The sequence below is a fragment of the Schistocerca americana genome, chromosome 4, assembly GCF_021461395.2.
Source record: "Schistocerca americana isolate TAMUIC-IGC-003095 chromosome 4, iqSchAmer2.1, whole genome shotgun sequence".
NCBI classification, from domain to species: domain Eukaryota; kingdom Metazoa; phylum Arthropoda; class Insecta; order Orthoptera; family Acrididae; genus Schistocerca; species Schistocerca americana.
Window position 1 is genome coordinate 345,922,503 of NC_060122.1, and position 16,692 is coordinate 345,939,194.

The 16,692-nt window shown below is 39.8% G+C and overlaps 1 protein-coding gene across 1 annotated transcript in view; it reads left to right on the forward strand.

The window, feature by feature from the left end:
* The window catches only part of LOC124612843 (gamma-tubulin complex component 4), a 159,804-nt gene that overhangs the window by 25,301 nt on the left and 117,811 nt on the right, over positions 1-16,692 (forward strand). Inside the window, exons 2-3 of the mRNA XM_047141272.1 lie at positions 5,277-5,403; positions 12,900-13,102. Of these exons, the coding sequence (XP_046997228.1) occupies positions 5,277-5,403; positions 12,900-13,102 (330 nt within the window). The remainder of the gene's footprint in view (positions 1-5,276; positions 5,404-12,899; positions 13,103-16,692) is intronic.

Consider the following 16,692-nt stretch of genomic DNA (forward strand, 5'->3'; position numbering starts at 1 on the left):
AATAGGTGTCCCCCCACCTTTGTAGTTGCGTGGCCCTCCCCTCAAAGTGACCCATATTTTGCTGGACTGCAGCCGCCTTTCGACGCTTCACATTAAATATAACTTACCACCATTTGTGTCAAGGGCTTTAGCAGGTGACCCTTGTGTGGTTTCATATGTCATGATTTGCAAAAGGTGATTTGTCCTCCCAGATTTAAGTGTTTGCATGTCCCTACAGGAATCGAGTCCTTCAGTTAGTGCAGACGTTGGTTTGGGGCCTTCAGCTTTGCCTCCACACCGGTGAGGTATATCCCCCCCCCCCCCACCCCTCCCCCCAGCACCCCTTTTTCCTGCTATGTGCTGTGCCAGGGATGTAATGCCCAGACAGATGCGATAGAGGTTCTGTTGCGACAGTGTTAGCAGGTGAAGCGAGGTCTGAGTTGGGTGATCATGGAGGAGCCCCAAAGGGCTGTGATTGTTAATCAGTGTGGTGCAATAAGTGCTCAAAAACAAAGTAAGGGCTGCCATAGTGTTTGAGTATTCAATAACCTTCTTCATCTGCTGCTTAAAAGTCTTAACCAGACGTCAATCTTCGCCGTTGGAGGAAGCGTGGAACCGAGGACTACAGGTGTGTTTAATGCCATTGGCAGCACAGAAGGCTTTGAGGGCAGAGGCCGTGAATTCTGAGCCATTGTCAGAGACCAATATGTGAGGCAATCCTTTGATGGCCAAAACTTGAGATAAGATAAGGGTGGCCTCACTCGTGGTGGATGCCATGCAACAACATAGGGTTACTTTGAATAAGAATCCACAAAGAGCAACCACATAGAACCCAAGTATGAGCCTGCAAAGTTGTGATGGATGCGGTCCCAAGGGAGATGAGGAATAGGCCAGGGGGCAAAGGACAAAGGGGGCACCGTGTGGTGCCAGATGCATGTTGTGTAACTATGGAGCATTTTTTCGATGTCGACATTGATCCCGGGCCAGTACACATGGCAGCTTGCCCGCATCTTCAAGCAGGACATGGCCGAAGGACCCAAATAGAACAAATTCATTACCCAATGATGTAACTACACTGGAATAACTACTCGATGTGCATCCGTCTCAGTATCGAAAAGGATGACATCATCCACAACAGGGAGTTGGTGAGAAAGCTGTTTCCAGGGGTGGAGCTCTATTGTCAACTGATGAGGGAGATAATGGGGCCAATCAGGGTTAAATAGTGAAGGACGTGTCACTGGGTGAGTTCCCAGTGCATAGCAGTGGCAACATACTTAGCCATAAGGGGAAAACCATCCGATGTATGTTGTTTGACATTGATGTAGAAGCAGACGACCTCCTGTTCGTCAGTATCAGGGTCTGGACCGTTTGGTAGATGTGACAAATGCATCGGCATTAGAGTGCTGGGCAGTTGGCTTGTACCGTACAGTATAATTGTAGGCACTGAGGAACAATACCCTGTGCTGGAGGTGTTGGGCTGTTTATTCTGGAAGGTTGGACACAGCCCAAATAATGCCACCAATGGCTTGTGATTTGTAATTAGTGGGAACTGTGCTCCAAAAAGGTAGACATGAAATTCCTTTGAATGGTAACACTATTGCCAAGGCCTCCTTTTCGATCTGGGAACAGTTGCTCTGTGCTGGGGCAGGGTCTTGGATGCGTATAGGCTGTTTGGAACCATCCCCTTTCATGTTTGCCAGGAGAGCTCTGAAACCATAGGCAGATGCATTGGCTGCTGGAGTCAATGGGTGATTGGGAGCAAAAGGTATGAGGCAGGGTGCGGTTGTCAGTATGGTTTTCTATTTGAAAAAAGCCTGTTTGCAGGTGGGGATCCAGTTATAAGGGACGCCCTTTTTATGCAACTGATTGAGAAGTTGTGCAGTGTGGGTTGTCTGCGGTAAGAATTTAGCATAATAGTTAAGCTTGCCCAATAACACTTGTAATTCAGGTAAGTTCATTGGGTGAAGTAAGGAAGAGATGGTGGCAACATTTTGATTAGTACATCGGATTCCCTCTTTAGCGGTCAGTGCCCCAAGCACTCCACTCCTGGGTGAAAAAAATCTACTCTTCTCCAAACGACAATGCAGGCCTGTGTCCCACAGGGTTGTGAACAGGATGCAGAGGTTTTCCAAATGCTCCTGGCAGGAGGATCATGTGAAAAGATCATCCAAGTAACATATGCAAGTTGGAATACGCTGTATCAACTGTTCTAGAAATTACTGGAATATTGTAGGGGCTGAGGACATGCCACAGGGGAGTAGCTTGTGCTTACACCACCCAAACAACATGTTAAGGAAGACATTGTTCTGAGATGCCTCATCTATGTACAGTGTCCTGGTGTGGTCCCAGCACTGGGTGTGTGCACGTCATGTGACGGTGACACATTGAGCAGGGGCCCCTCCTTGCCACAGCTTGTACAGGACCCACAGTGATCTGGACAGTCTGCTCAGGAGTGAGAAGAAAAACACGATGGGCACGAAGGGAGTGGCCCCTGTGTCCGTCATTGATGGACAACTGTAGGCTCAGAATTCGGAGAGACATCAGACAGACGAATCACGATGTTACTGCAACATGGCGGTCATCCTGTGTTTATGATGGTGGGATGGTGCAACTGGTGGCTTGTTAACTGCTGCCACTTGTGGCCTTGCCATGAATAATTTGTTAGCCACCTGTGAAATTTCGAACAAAAGAGCGATGCGCAAGATGTCATCTAATGACATGTTATCCGGCTTCAGCAGCACCGTGCAACCATCTTGGTCAGGCGCTTATTGAACCACCACATCACAAATCAAGGAGTCGGCAAAGGAAGCCTTACAGCCTTGATTGGTACATGTAAAATCAGTTTTCAGCTGAGTCCTTGCAAGTCAGTGACCTATGAGCGGTGTGACTGTCCCAGCTGTTTATGGTATTGATGAAATTCTAGTCTGGAGGCAACCACATGGTATTGCTGGGAATGATAATTAGTCAGTAGAACATGTATCTCCTGAAAGGAAAATCCAAAGGTGTCAGACAGAGGCGCAGGTTTTTGAACGAGAAAAAACATGTCCAGCAACACCCAAGACAGCTTGAAATGCTGTGAAATGTTGCTTCAGTCAATGCAAATATCTATCCCAGTCCTCTGTAGCATCATTAAAAGGAGAAAACAACAGAGGATGGAATGTGGTGTTGAGTGCAGGGGGCGCCGGTCCCTGGGGCACAGTGGCCTCCTCCACACTAAGTTTGTCCACCAAGAACCATTATTCCACTTTTCCATCTGTATCTGCTGCTGGTGCAACAGCTGCTCCTGTTTGGTGCAACTAAGGATGCACTCTGCGGCAAGTAGTAAGTGGATGATGAGGAGGTTATTGATACAGCAAGGTGTTGGCTCTGATGTCGACCAACAGAGTGGTACCTTCCTAATAATATTGAGTATTGGAATCTGACACAACAAGCGCAAGTTAATAGCAGCCTATGCTATGACAAAGTGCAATGAACTTTCGACACAACACTGTCAACAGGTCAAGTACAAGCCACTGTCCACAGTGAGACTAAATAGGAAAACCAATACCAAAGCAAACTCTTGGATGAGTAGTCAGTAGTACATTGGAGATAGTAATGAATGCAATGGGATGAAGTACTGACTGTGAGGTTGAGGTGCAGCAGTATTTATGCCAGCTGTGAGTGACACTATTGACTGGTGTATTCATGTAGTGAGGTGGTGGCACAATCACTGGATGAATGCAGCACTGCAGCAATATTGCCCTCTGTTGTCTGTTGAGGTCCTTTTGCTCTGGTGGGCTTAAACTTCCATGCAGGCCAATACCAGACAAGGGGTCCAAATAACTGTTAGCAAGTGGTGTTAACTGGCAAATACAAAAGTGACCTCTTTTTTTTTTTTTTTTTTTTTTTTTCCTGATCCTCAAATTTTAACTTTTGCAGCACACACTTCATGATAGGCTTTTAATTTCATTTGTTTTAGTACACAATGACATGATGTTGGAGGTACACCATCCTGCTGTGATAACATCTTTACTGACTTGCAGGGACGTCTCCTAATGTCCATGCGAGTTGTCTACAGTTCCAGGGATCCTAAATATTGGTCGCCTATACCTTTGCACATTCTGAACGGATTCCACAGCCCTCCATTTCTTGTACAGGTCCTGACTAGGGCTGGTCATGGGGAGTTTCCTACCAGGATACTTCACTTGAAACATATCTATACAATCGTTGATGGAGTGTGTTGCAGTGTAGCTAACTTCAGAGACGGTGTTACCACTTTGCAAGCAATTTGATTAGAGATGCTTAATTGGTACGTGAGACGTACCGGTTTTATGTGAGACACCTTGTATATCAGTATGAGGTAAAAGATACTTAATTCCCACCATCTCCTACCTCACATTTCACATTTTTGTAGTACCACTTGTTGAGATTTGTCTGTTGTGTAATATGGATTTCCTGGATTCAGTTGCAATTGTAGCTATGTGTAATGAAAACTGCATTTTAGATGGAGCAAATGTAGATTTTGCGCTTTGCTATAAATCAATTTGTTACCAGCAGTCATTTGCACTGTCTTGCACTAATCCATTAATTTGCTGTGTAATATGTGATGAATCTGCACCTTTTTTCTGTGAAAGTGGCAATTTTTCTACAAATAGTATGTTAAATTTAGCCTGACTAAGCATAAATGATTAGCAGCCATATTATAATAGTTGTTCACAAACAGTGCAAATGTTTAGTTTCTAACAGCTGATTTTATTTTGTTAATGCCTTTACTTAGTTTATACCCCTGAAGGACTCAACGTGAATGCTATCAAACTCAAAGAACTACTGACTGAATAATAAATTAATTTTTTTGTTTTGGCAGCTAACCTGGGCAAGTCTTTTAATTAATTAATTTTTTTAAAATTTAACGCTTAAAATAGACCAGTCCTTTTTTTGGGATTGCATGTAAGCTGCATTTACTATGGTGAGCAGGCTTTAGGCTTTGCTTCTATTACACCAATCTTCTAGGATTTCATTTTTAAAAATCTATGGAGTCTTACTTATTCAACCATTGACTTTTTTTAACGGTGCATTTACATTAAGGTGGTGACAGGCTATTGTGTAAATGAACATTTTATGCGAACTAGAGCAGTGAGCATGGCTCCAGTTTGAATGTGTTTAATGTTTTCTTCTAGTAATGTAGTAGCAGTTATGTTAGTGTCAGCACATTGACTAATAAATACGATTTCCAGATTAATATTAAACAGGAAATGCTTTCCTGGTTTTGTGGACGACATTACCAAATGTTGATTTCTTTTTTAAATTTTTATTTGTAGGCTGTGGAATTTATGTCTTTCATCCATCCTGGAGAACGAGCCCTTTTGAACAGAGTAATGATTATTGCAATTGACTACATGGCATTAAGGGATTTTCTACGGTTTTATAAGTGTGTGCCAAGTCCAGGTAAGACTTTTTATTGTACTTAGATGCTCAGCCAAGTTGTTGTAGGAATGCAAATCCATTCCATATGACTTTTCCCCACGTGTACAGTTGGTTTTACATGTGTAAAAATCATTAATTCATTCATCATATTTGGTGAATACTGCCATGAAGAAGAGTTCTCAGGATTGTGGAATGAGTAAGTTGTGTATTAACAGGTAGAAGCAGCCATTGCAGGATACTTTAATAAATTTCTCTACCAGCCAATTACCAGTGCCAATATTCTCACATTGTTAATTATGGTAATTATTTGTAGATAACTTGGTTTATAATGAGGTATAATCAGCATTTTAATATACTTGTAGAAAATGTACTTCTTTGAAAAATAAAATTTAGTTAAAAAAAAAACAAACCTCTTTCTCATACACCACTCATCTGCAGTCTGCTATTTTGAGTTACTACTGGTTTTCAACCTTGGCAATCGTGCTGCAGTCAGATACCGAACCTCACTCAAGACAATGAAGATGGTTTTGAACAACATAAAACAAGTGGAACTGCCTTTATCACTGTATCAGCTGCTTATGACACTATCAATCACAGAAAGTTTCTGAAGAAAATTTGAGCTCATCAGTGGTTACCAACTAACATCTCTCTTAGGCACTCTCCTGAAGAATATAAGGTAGCAGATCTTTGTCCGGGATAAGAAGAGCAGATGATGCATACAAAAGTATTATTGCCTGGAGGCATTGCACTCGTTCCCATCGTTTTTAATATTTAGACCAATGATGAGCTCATTACAACATATCCAGGCATTTCATATGTGCTGATGATACACCACTGGCTGCTCAAGCAAAAATGTTTGAAGAGGGAGAAGAAAAGTTGACTTCATCTTTGGATATGCTTGGCCCTTATTATGAGGCCAAACCCCAACAAGACTCGGATGTGCGCATTTCACTTACAGAATAGAGAAGCCTGGGACTAATTGGTTGTCGCATGACAAAGTAGTGAGAGGTTGTAATAAAAGTGCAGCTGCTCACTGACGTCCAGTGTGAGCTGTAATTATTGTATGGCAGTGAAACTTGTAGATATCCTAATGTGTTAATATAGTACTGACTTAAGCTGGAAACAATTAGTTTCAATTTTTGCCACCAGGTGCAAATCTGGCACAGTGAATGGATTGGGAATGGGACATGGGCAGAAAAGGTAAAATAAGTGAAAAGGCATAATGTTGATTTTATTATAAACACCCAAATACACAATTTGATCAATATGAGCACTGGAGACAATGACAAGATGGTGCGTCCATAAAACAATGTGATCAACAGTTGCTCGTAGCAATTATGGTGGAATCTGCACAATGTGTTCCTGTATACTGGCCTGTGGATCAGGTAAAGACTGAATATATTCCTGGAAAATGTGTTTATTTAGATATCCAAAGTCTGGAAAACCTCAGGAGGTGACAACGCATTCGTGGAAGGTTGCATTAAGCAGATCTTTCACTGGGCAAGTGACATGAGGTGTTGCTGCATCTTGGATTAAAACTGTGATTTCCTCACAGGCTTGCTCTTCCAGACCAAGAATCGCATAATGTACAAGGAGATGTCAGTAAAGTGCAGTTGTCACTGTACATCTGACAGGCCCTGTGAGTGTATTCTGTTCAAAGAAGAATGGACCAAGAATAAATGTGTGTGTGAATCCACACCACAGAGTCATATACGGTGATTGCAACGGCTCTTTGTGCACAACATGCAGTTTAACAGTACCCCGAATTCAGCAGTTGTATGTGGTCACTGCACCCTGTAGTGTGAATTGTGCCTAGTCATCCATAGAATATTGTGTGGCCACATGTCATCAGTTTTGATCTGTGCCAGGAATCAAAGAGTAGATTCAGAACTTTGCTGCACATAGTTAGATTTCAGTTTCTGCACTGTCTGGATCTCATATAGGTACCAGTGTAAAATAGACTGCAAAACTGTCTGCACTGTCGACCATGGAATGGTATAATGATATGTTTACGTAATGTGTATACATAAACATACAGTTATAAATGTCCCCGTTCGTAGCCGCTAATTATAACAATATGTTTACATTTGTGCTGTAACATATAGCTATAATCAGCGGTGGAAACATATTTGCGAACGCCGACCGTGTGCGGCTGTTTCTTGTTGGATCATCTGATCAGTCGGAAGTTGCATTGCGGAAGAGAGTAAATGCCTGTTCAAAATATAATTATTTTTGGATAGCTCGACATGAATTTCCTAAGGGACCGTAGTTTATCATGCATTTACCAATAGAATATGGCGCGGAGAAAATATTTCACCGCATACAACTTCCGTCCGATTTCGACGAAAGAATTCGTGACTGTGAACTCTCTATTTGGCAGAAACATAAAGAAAATTAAATAACTTCATGAAGGAGTGAGACATAGATTCTATATTAAATAAATAGTCCATACACCAGTTCCATTTAAATCTGAATTTATGGCAATTAATAGACGAACTTACACTGCAATGAAGGATTTAACATGGATGCCGTTTTGACTGGCACTTCTCGTAATGAAAACAATTCCTTTGACGTTTTCACATACACGTCGCACAATAAATCTACTGCTAGGCACTTTTAGTATTACACATTTACTTTACACTAGAACAATATTATTTTTAACAATAATAATACGGCGGCAAGACATGCGCGTCCGACACACGTTACAGGAGACAAGAGAAGAATGAGTAACTGTTCATCGAGAATATCTCGTACATCAAAAAAAAAAAAAAAAAAGTGTAAAAAAGTGTTCTTCTTCTGTCCGTTTTTCGCGCCGCGGTTTTCAAAGTCAATAACTCACAGCATCTCTGACGGCGCTTCGACAATAAACAAGTTAGGTCACAGGTCGTTCACCTTTTACATTCTCGCAACATTATTTGCTAACTGTAGCTGTTGCCGAGCGACTGCTCGATTAGTGAATGATTTAAAATGATAAGGCAATCACATAATGTTACAATGGCCAATTCTCATGACACCATATGAGTACTAGCACTACCCAGAGCACATGATGCATGCTCAGTTACAGCAACAGCAATAACTTCCACTGGGATAGGACACCTTTCTCTTCCATGTGCCACACCAAGATCACCTGTGCCTTCTCATGTCATTATTGTGATCTTTAAACCATTTAATGATGTCAGGCCTCTCCTCAGACCTTTCAGTTGACAATACTTTCTCAATGCAGCACTTTATTTGCTGCTGTTCATATAAAACTGTTTCACTAATAGCACATGCTCTCTCTTCTCGATAGCCATACTTTTCAATCATGTCCTGGCTTGTCAAATGACAGAATGGATGTCATACCATCATACAAACCGTGTACCGTGCCCGACTTTAACATTACCCAACACCTGTGTATCTTGGTGTTAATCTTCATCATGCACTGTCCTTCAGGAAACACTGCCATAGCACCAGACTGAAGAGCAGTGCAAGGAACAATATTTTGAGGAAGTTCATGGTTATCAACTGGGAAGCTAGGCCTCACGTCCTGAAAAGTCTGATTTTGCATTGTGTATGTCAGCTGATAATACATGTCACCTGTGAGGATCTGCTCACACCAAACAAGCTGACACTGCAGTCAGTGAGACTGTCTGAATGCTGTCAGGATGTATGAAGCCAACTACAGTTGACAGACTCTACTAGATTGTTGTAATAGCTTCCCCCACAGCACGTAGGCCATTGCTGCTGATGTGGAGAGGGCAAAGTAGATCAGTGATCCCCATCATCTACTGCATCATCATCAAGCTGTAATCTGTCAGTTGAAATGTAGAAAGCTGGCCGGTGTGGCCGTGCAGTTCTAGGCGCTTCAGTCTGGAACCACGTGACTGCTACGGTCGCAGGTTCGAATCCTGCCTCGGGCGTGGATGTGTGTGATGTCCTTAGGTTATTTAGGTTTAAGTAGTTCTAGGGGGCTGATGACCACAGATGTTAAGTCCCATAGTGCTCAGAGCCATTTGAACCATTTTGAAATGTAGAAATAGTTTCATTGCTAGAACTCGACCACTGTAGAGAACATTAAGGTCTACCTCCATCATCAGATGGCAGAGCAAGCTGCCACTGGATATCCCTGCGATGGAAATGGTCTACCCCACCCTGTTTGGAGATCACTCAGTTGTGCTAAAGAGACTGCGTATACTATGCTTGTCTATCCTTTTCTGGTGTATTGCTGTACGATATAGGATCCTAACCAGATAGGATTGACAGAGGACATCGGGAAAGTTCAAAGAAGGATATTGTATCATCCCAAAATAGGGGAGAGTGTCACAGATCTGGTACATGAGTTGGGGGTGGCAATCATTAAAATAAAGGCTTCTTTGTGGCAAGATCTTTCCACAAAATTCCAGTCACCTATTTTCTCTTCCAAATGTGAAAATATTTTGTGGACCATATTTTGGTGTTTGTTTTTCCTGACTGAAATAGTGGAGATATAGTCTCAAAGTGGGTCTATGAATCCTCAAGCCAAGACCTTAAATGTGAATTCCATAGTAGTCATGTAGATGTATATATAGGTGTAGATGTGGCTGTAGACACGTTTTAAGTTTAATGTTAATGATCTTGATTTTTGTGGTGGAAGTTCCAACCACCTTGACTTCATTTGTTGTAGTTTCTTTACCTAAATTTATCACTGCTGAGACCTACTCTGATTTTGTTTTTTCGCCCTCCCGCTCCACAATCCCACTTGCCTCTATGTCCTCTTTTGTTTGTCTGTGGTGGCTCACTGCCGACATGAAACATGGCGTAATGCAACAACCTCAGACAGATGCAACAGTACTGTGATGTGATTGCCATTGCTGCAGGAGCAACTCGCATAGTCTTGTCATGTTGCTCTCCCACTGCAGTCAGTGAACTATGTAAGAGTACAATTCTTGTACTGTAAGAAGTCACTTTGGTGGAGTGATGTGTTGCACAAGCATTTACCATATGGACAAATAATGATCACCACTGTAAAAAGTTTATTTAGGTAATGAATTAGTGTAACCTGTTATTTGGATCTATGTTAAATTTATGCACAGGCATTATGTAATGAATGGATGCAATGTACCTGCAAACCAGGTTGATGTAGACATCTCAACATGTTCGTGGTACGTGCTGGTTAGGCAGTTTATTCTGTGTTATTGGGTCCTACCGTGGAGGTATGATGTGAGACAGGGAGGAAGAGCAGCCATGACAACGCCTTTGGTGTCACAGGAACAAGGCAAATCTTATTATCTAGATATTCAATTGGAATCTGATAACTAAGACAGATCATTTTTGGACTTAGTCTGTATCAGTGTATTTGTGATGTTCTAAACACTGAACCAACTGTGTTATTTATGGTAATTATAAATGAGAGGACGATATGCATGGTGTTCATGAGACAAGTTGTATTTATTATTTCAAAAACTGGTTGTTGGATTGTATTATGAACTTCCAACAGTAACTGCAGCACTCTGAGAAATGCAGTGCAGTCAGAAGATATTGGTGAGATTGCTGAAATAATAAGGTGAGCAAGGTTGAATAATGGTAAATTGTAGATCCTGAGCAAAATTTGTCACCTCTCTCTATCACAATAAAGAGGTAGAAGAACATTGCACTCTTCATCAGTAACTATCTGTACTGCTGTGAATCACTGTTAACGTAGAACTAACACTGCCGTAAAAACAAACCTGATACAGAACAGACCACTTCTGAATGCAATCTTCAGTGTGAAGAATAAAGTAGGCACTACTTTTGTCAACAGCACATACTGTGTGTGTCAGTGGAACAAGTTAGTTTCCAAAGACAATACACAAAGCATACTGTCGACATCTGTACTGTCACAGAGATGTTCTCAATGAAATACGTATTCAAAAATAAATAGGAGTAAGTAATCATACAAAGTGCAATTACTTTGTAAAGAGCCACATAAAACCACAGCCCCATTATACCAAAATAATAAATTTTTGTTTTGTTAAGTTTATTTAATAGTGTGTGTGAAAAATGGTGATTTCAGTACCCAGTAAAAGTCTGCTGAAAATATGGAAACCTGCTCTATTAGGAACTGCACTGACATTGTCAGTCTATATTAACAGTATTATATCAGTATATAAGTATGTATAAATAATCAGTAATTCGAGTATATTGCTGTCATCTCCAACTCGAACACTGTTTTACAAGTGTTCAGCTTTCACAGATTTTCCACATTCACACTTGCTAATTGCAGCTGACTGACTGACTGACTGACTGGCTGGCCACCTGTGACTAAATTACCGGCAGATGCTGACTACAACATTGTCAATTATGCCCATGTAGTGATTTGTGCTATATGCATAGAGGAAATTATTCAAAAATTATTTCCAAAATTTGAAGTTCAGCTCAACTATGTTTTCAATAATAAAATGGGAAACAAGGAATTACAGCCATATTTATATACATTCAAAAATTAAGTTGTTTTGTTTAACTACTGGATAGTATTTCCATAAATAGCTTTTATGGTTGGTTGTGCAGTTGTGTGCAAAGATTTAGACAAGAAAAATGTTGTGTGTTTTCTAGTAATGCCAGCAAGGTAATTCAGAAACAAAATTGTATGTCTGTAATACTTCATTAACAGTAATAGTTTTTAGGAATCATTTACATTTCTTGATACAAAAACACACTATTGTTTGGTAATACCTGATTTTTGTGGTGCTTGCAAAACATCAGTTTTGAATAGTAATATTTCCTGCACTACATAAATCTGAAAGAAGATAAAGTCATCTTTTTATTGAGGAAAACTAAGTTTCTATAATAAGGCACATCATTCCTGTAACGCACTCACAATTTCAACGCACAAGATCTTACTGTGTCTTGTGTACTGAATACTTCTCCAAATAAAATATTTCCATAAAAAAAATACATTGTTGTAATCAATCGATTGTAAGTTGTTTAAAGAATCAGGAAAAACTTTAACTCTTAAAAGAATTTTGAAGTTTCCACTATCTGTTGTATGTAGATTAGATGATAAAAGAAGAAAAATTTGTATTTGTGTTTGGATAGGGATTAGGGGAAGTGGGTATATTCCACCTTACTACGTTTAAATCTGCTGATAAATTTATTTACTTAGCACTGTGTTTGCATCTGACACTTAAACAAATTATGTTTTGTTTCAGCCCACTCAGAGTGATTCATTTTTGTATAATAGATTACATATTTTACCCTTTTTGTTGCCTCTTAGCTATTATTAGTATTCTAGCAGATATATACACAGTAGCACCTAGAATAAGGTGCCATATGTACGGAAGTGGCAGCATATGATGTACAACCATTTGTATTGGTTTACAAATTGTACTGCTCTTGATGGTTTGATAGAGGTGATACCTATAAATTTATTGCTACAGGTATCATCTGTGAAGATGATGTTTTTGATACTTCTGTTACTTCTTACAACTGTAAGGTTCAAGTCTGGCATTACACAATGACTGTTATATCCCTTTTGTTAAGGAATTATATTCCGTTTTAACATAAGAGTTCTTCTTTTTCAGTGAAGAAGGAATCTTCATCTGGTGGAATGTATCTTCGTGCCTTTTGCAATGCTTTGGATGAAGTGCTGGAACCGTATGAGAAGGAGCTAAGTGAACTTGAAATATCAGCTCTCAAAGATCCTTACTTGCCTTTAACATTTGTGGTTAGTAGGGCAGAGAAGTACTCAGGACTTTTCAGAGTTCTGAAAGATATGATCTCTCAGGTAATTGTTATGCCTCTGTATTGTTTTATTATGTCGATGTATTCCTTTTCTTATTGTTAGCATGTTATAAGCAGAAATCAGGGTGACCGTTGTAGTTTCTAGTGCTTGTACAGAAATCTGGTAGTAGCATTTTCTTTCTTTCCTTTGCATTGTAGTTGGGGTGTTGGGTTGGAAGTTGGGTTGGGAGTTGGTTAATATTGAATAACAGAATACAAGAAACGTATTTCAGAATCAGTTGTTATGGAGAATAGTTTTAAGTTTTAGATACTGTTGGAAGAAATTGTTAATTTGGTAACAAGCATTTTCATACCACCCCTAAAATACACAAATATATGCTTAGTGTCTACAACTGGGATAATGTGACATGAATGGCGGGATTCTAGTAGGGTATTGAACTGGGTCTCAAATGTATAATGGGTTTTGGAAGTTACTACCCATCTAAAAACTCACCATTTTGGAAAAAAAAACTAAAATGCAGCACTGTGAACTTTGTCCCATTGAGGATCATGTGTTAGAGAAAGTAGCTGCAAACCAGATTGAAAATTTTTTTGGAAACAAATGATGTTATTGTAAGTAACCAATTTGGATTTCAACCACAAAAAAAAAAAAAAAAAAAAAAAAAAAAAAAAAAAAAAAATACATTCTGGATGCAGTGAATAACTTTATTGAAAAGATAGACAAATTATTGGATCAGAGGAGTAAAGTTGCAGGTATCTTCTCTGATCTCACGAAAGATTTTAACTCCATGAACCATGACTTGCTTATCTAAAAATTAGACAACTACATATTAAGGACAGTGTTCTAAATTAGCTAACATCATGCATACACAACAGAAAACAAAGAGTAACTATCACCTCATATGCAGTCAATTATTATTCTAAATTGAGTACAGTATCACAAGGTGTGCCTTAAGGCTCCTTTTTGAGGCCAATCTTCTATGTAAATGACTTATCCACAAATATAAATTCCCATCAGTTCTGTTTGCAGACAATGCTCCTGTTTTAATTGAAGATGATGATGCAGAAAAATTCCGAGCTCCATTGTAAGCACACTGGATACCTTTGAAAAGAAGGTTCCAGTTAAGTGGGCTGAAGCTGAACACTGCAAGAACCCATAGGGTACATTTCAAAACCAAACATTCAAAATGTGCGGAACTTAAAATACAATATAACAATCAACCTATAAAGGAAGGTGACATGAACAAATTCGTGGGGCTAAATGTGGACAATAACTTAAACTGGAATACACATTCTGACTTCCTATCAAATAAACTAAGCAGTTTTGCATTTGCAATGCAAATACGAGCAAATTCCACTGACTTGAGTACATGAAACATTGCTTACTGTAGTTAATTTTTAATCTGTCATTAGATAAGGGATAATTTTCTGTTGAAGTTCAAGTAGTGTATCTTAAATACTCAAACTGCAAAAGAAAACTGTCCGATGCATATGTACTGCACACCAAACAGTGTCTTGTCACTCATTATTTCAAAAACTACAAATCCTAACTGTTCCATCCATGTCTCCATATACATTTATGAAATTATAAACTTCCTGCACAGCTGACAAAATTTATTTGAGGAGAATCATGTTAACCATACATATAACACAAGAACTAAAAATAATTTTATGCTACTCACACAGCAGTTGAAATTATGTGAATTGTCTCCACAGTGTATGGGGATGACAATATACAACAAGTTAATGGACAAAAACATATTTAATACGAGGACAGAAATTTTAAAAATGAGGCTACAGCATACAGAAATGCTAGTATTCAGTAGAAGAATTCATAGAGGATGAAATGATAATTTGAGCAAAGGCTAATTATGTGTTAGATGTTACTGGATGTATGTATTACAAAATAGTATTATTATTATTATTATTATTATTATTATTATTGTGCTGTTTGTTAACATAGGTTGTTCTTTGTTCATGGTGAAACTTTACCACAATTTAACGTGTCTCCTGTATCTGCATTGAATGATTTAGATTATGTACTTTATGAGACAAATAAACCACAATTCACAATGCATTAACACTAACGTAGGTGTTCTGCAAGATGTTCTATAACAAAACCAAAGGAATAAAAACATTCACGAACGTCACGTGGTAGAGGCTATAAAGTTATAAATAAAATCGCAATACACACTGAAGACCCAAAGAAACTGGTACACCTGCCTCATATCATGTAGGGCCCCTGGGAGTATGCAGAAGTGCCACAACATGACCTGGCATGCACTCGACTAATATCTGAAGTAGTGTTGGATGGAACTGACCCCATGAATCACGCAAGGCTGTTCATAAATCCATAAGAGCATGAGGGAGTGCAGATATCTTCTGAACAGCACTTTGCAAGACATCTCAGATATGCTCAATAATGGTCATATCTGGGGAGTTTGGTGGAAAGCGGAAGTGTTCAAACTCAGAAGTGTGTTCCTGGAGCCACTCTGTTGCAATTCTGAAAGTGTGGGGTGTCGCATTGTCCCGCTGGAATTGTTCAAGTCCGTCGGAATGCACAATGGACGTGAATGGATGGAGGTGCTCAGGCAGAATGCTTACGTATGTATCATCTGTCAGAGTTGTATCTAGATGAATCAAGGGTCCTACATCAATCCAACTGCACATGTCCCACACCATTACAGAGCCTCCACCAGCTTGAACAGTCCTTTGCTGACATGCAGGGTCCATGGATTCATGAGATTGTCTCCATACCCTATACACGTCAATCTGCTGGATATAATTTGAAACGAGACTTGTCTGACCAAACAATATGTTTCCAGTCATCTACAGTCCAATGCCAGTGTTGACTGCCTCACGCAAGGCGTGAAGCTTTGTGTCATGCTGTCGTCAAGGGTACAAGAGTCGGCTTTGGTTCCGAAAACCTATACTGATGATGTTTCGTTGAATGGTTCGCATGCTGGCACTTGGTGATGGCCCAGGATTGAAATCACCAGCAATTTGTGGAGGTGTTGCACGTCTGTTACGTTGAATGACTCTCTTCATTCGTCATTAGTTCCAGTCTTGCAGGTTCTTTTTCCAGCTGCAGCGATGTTGGAGATTTGATGTTTTACCTATTCCTGATATTCACAGTATGCTCGTGAAGTGGTCATATGGAAAAATACTCACTTTATCACTGCCTTGGAGATGGCGTGCCCCATTACTTGTGTGCCAACTATAACACCATGTTCAGACTCACTTAAATCTTGATAACCTGCAATTGTAGCAGCAGTAACTGATCTAACAACTGCACCAGACACTTATTGTCTTATGTAGGTGTTGCCGATTTCAGTGCTGTATTCTGCCTTTTTACATCTCTCTGTACTTGAATATGCATGCCTATACCAGCGTCTTTCTCATTTCAGTGTGTGACACATTGATTTAAAATTGCAACACCTTTGTTGGGTGGCTGGTGACTACTCCAACTTTGTAAACTGCTGACAAGGGACCCCCCCTTGAGAGCGAGGTTGCAAGTTCAATCTCATTTAAAAGTCTAGTGTTATCAATTTTGACAGGGAAAATATTAGCTACTAATGACTCACCACGTTCATCAGGAGAGCAATAGAAAATAAGGGATGCATGTATTACACT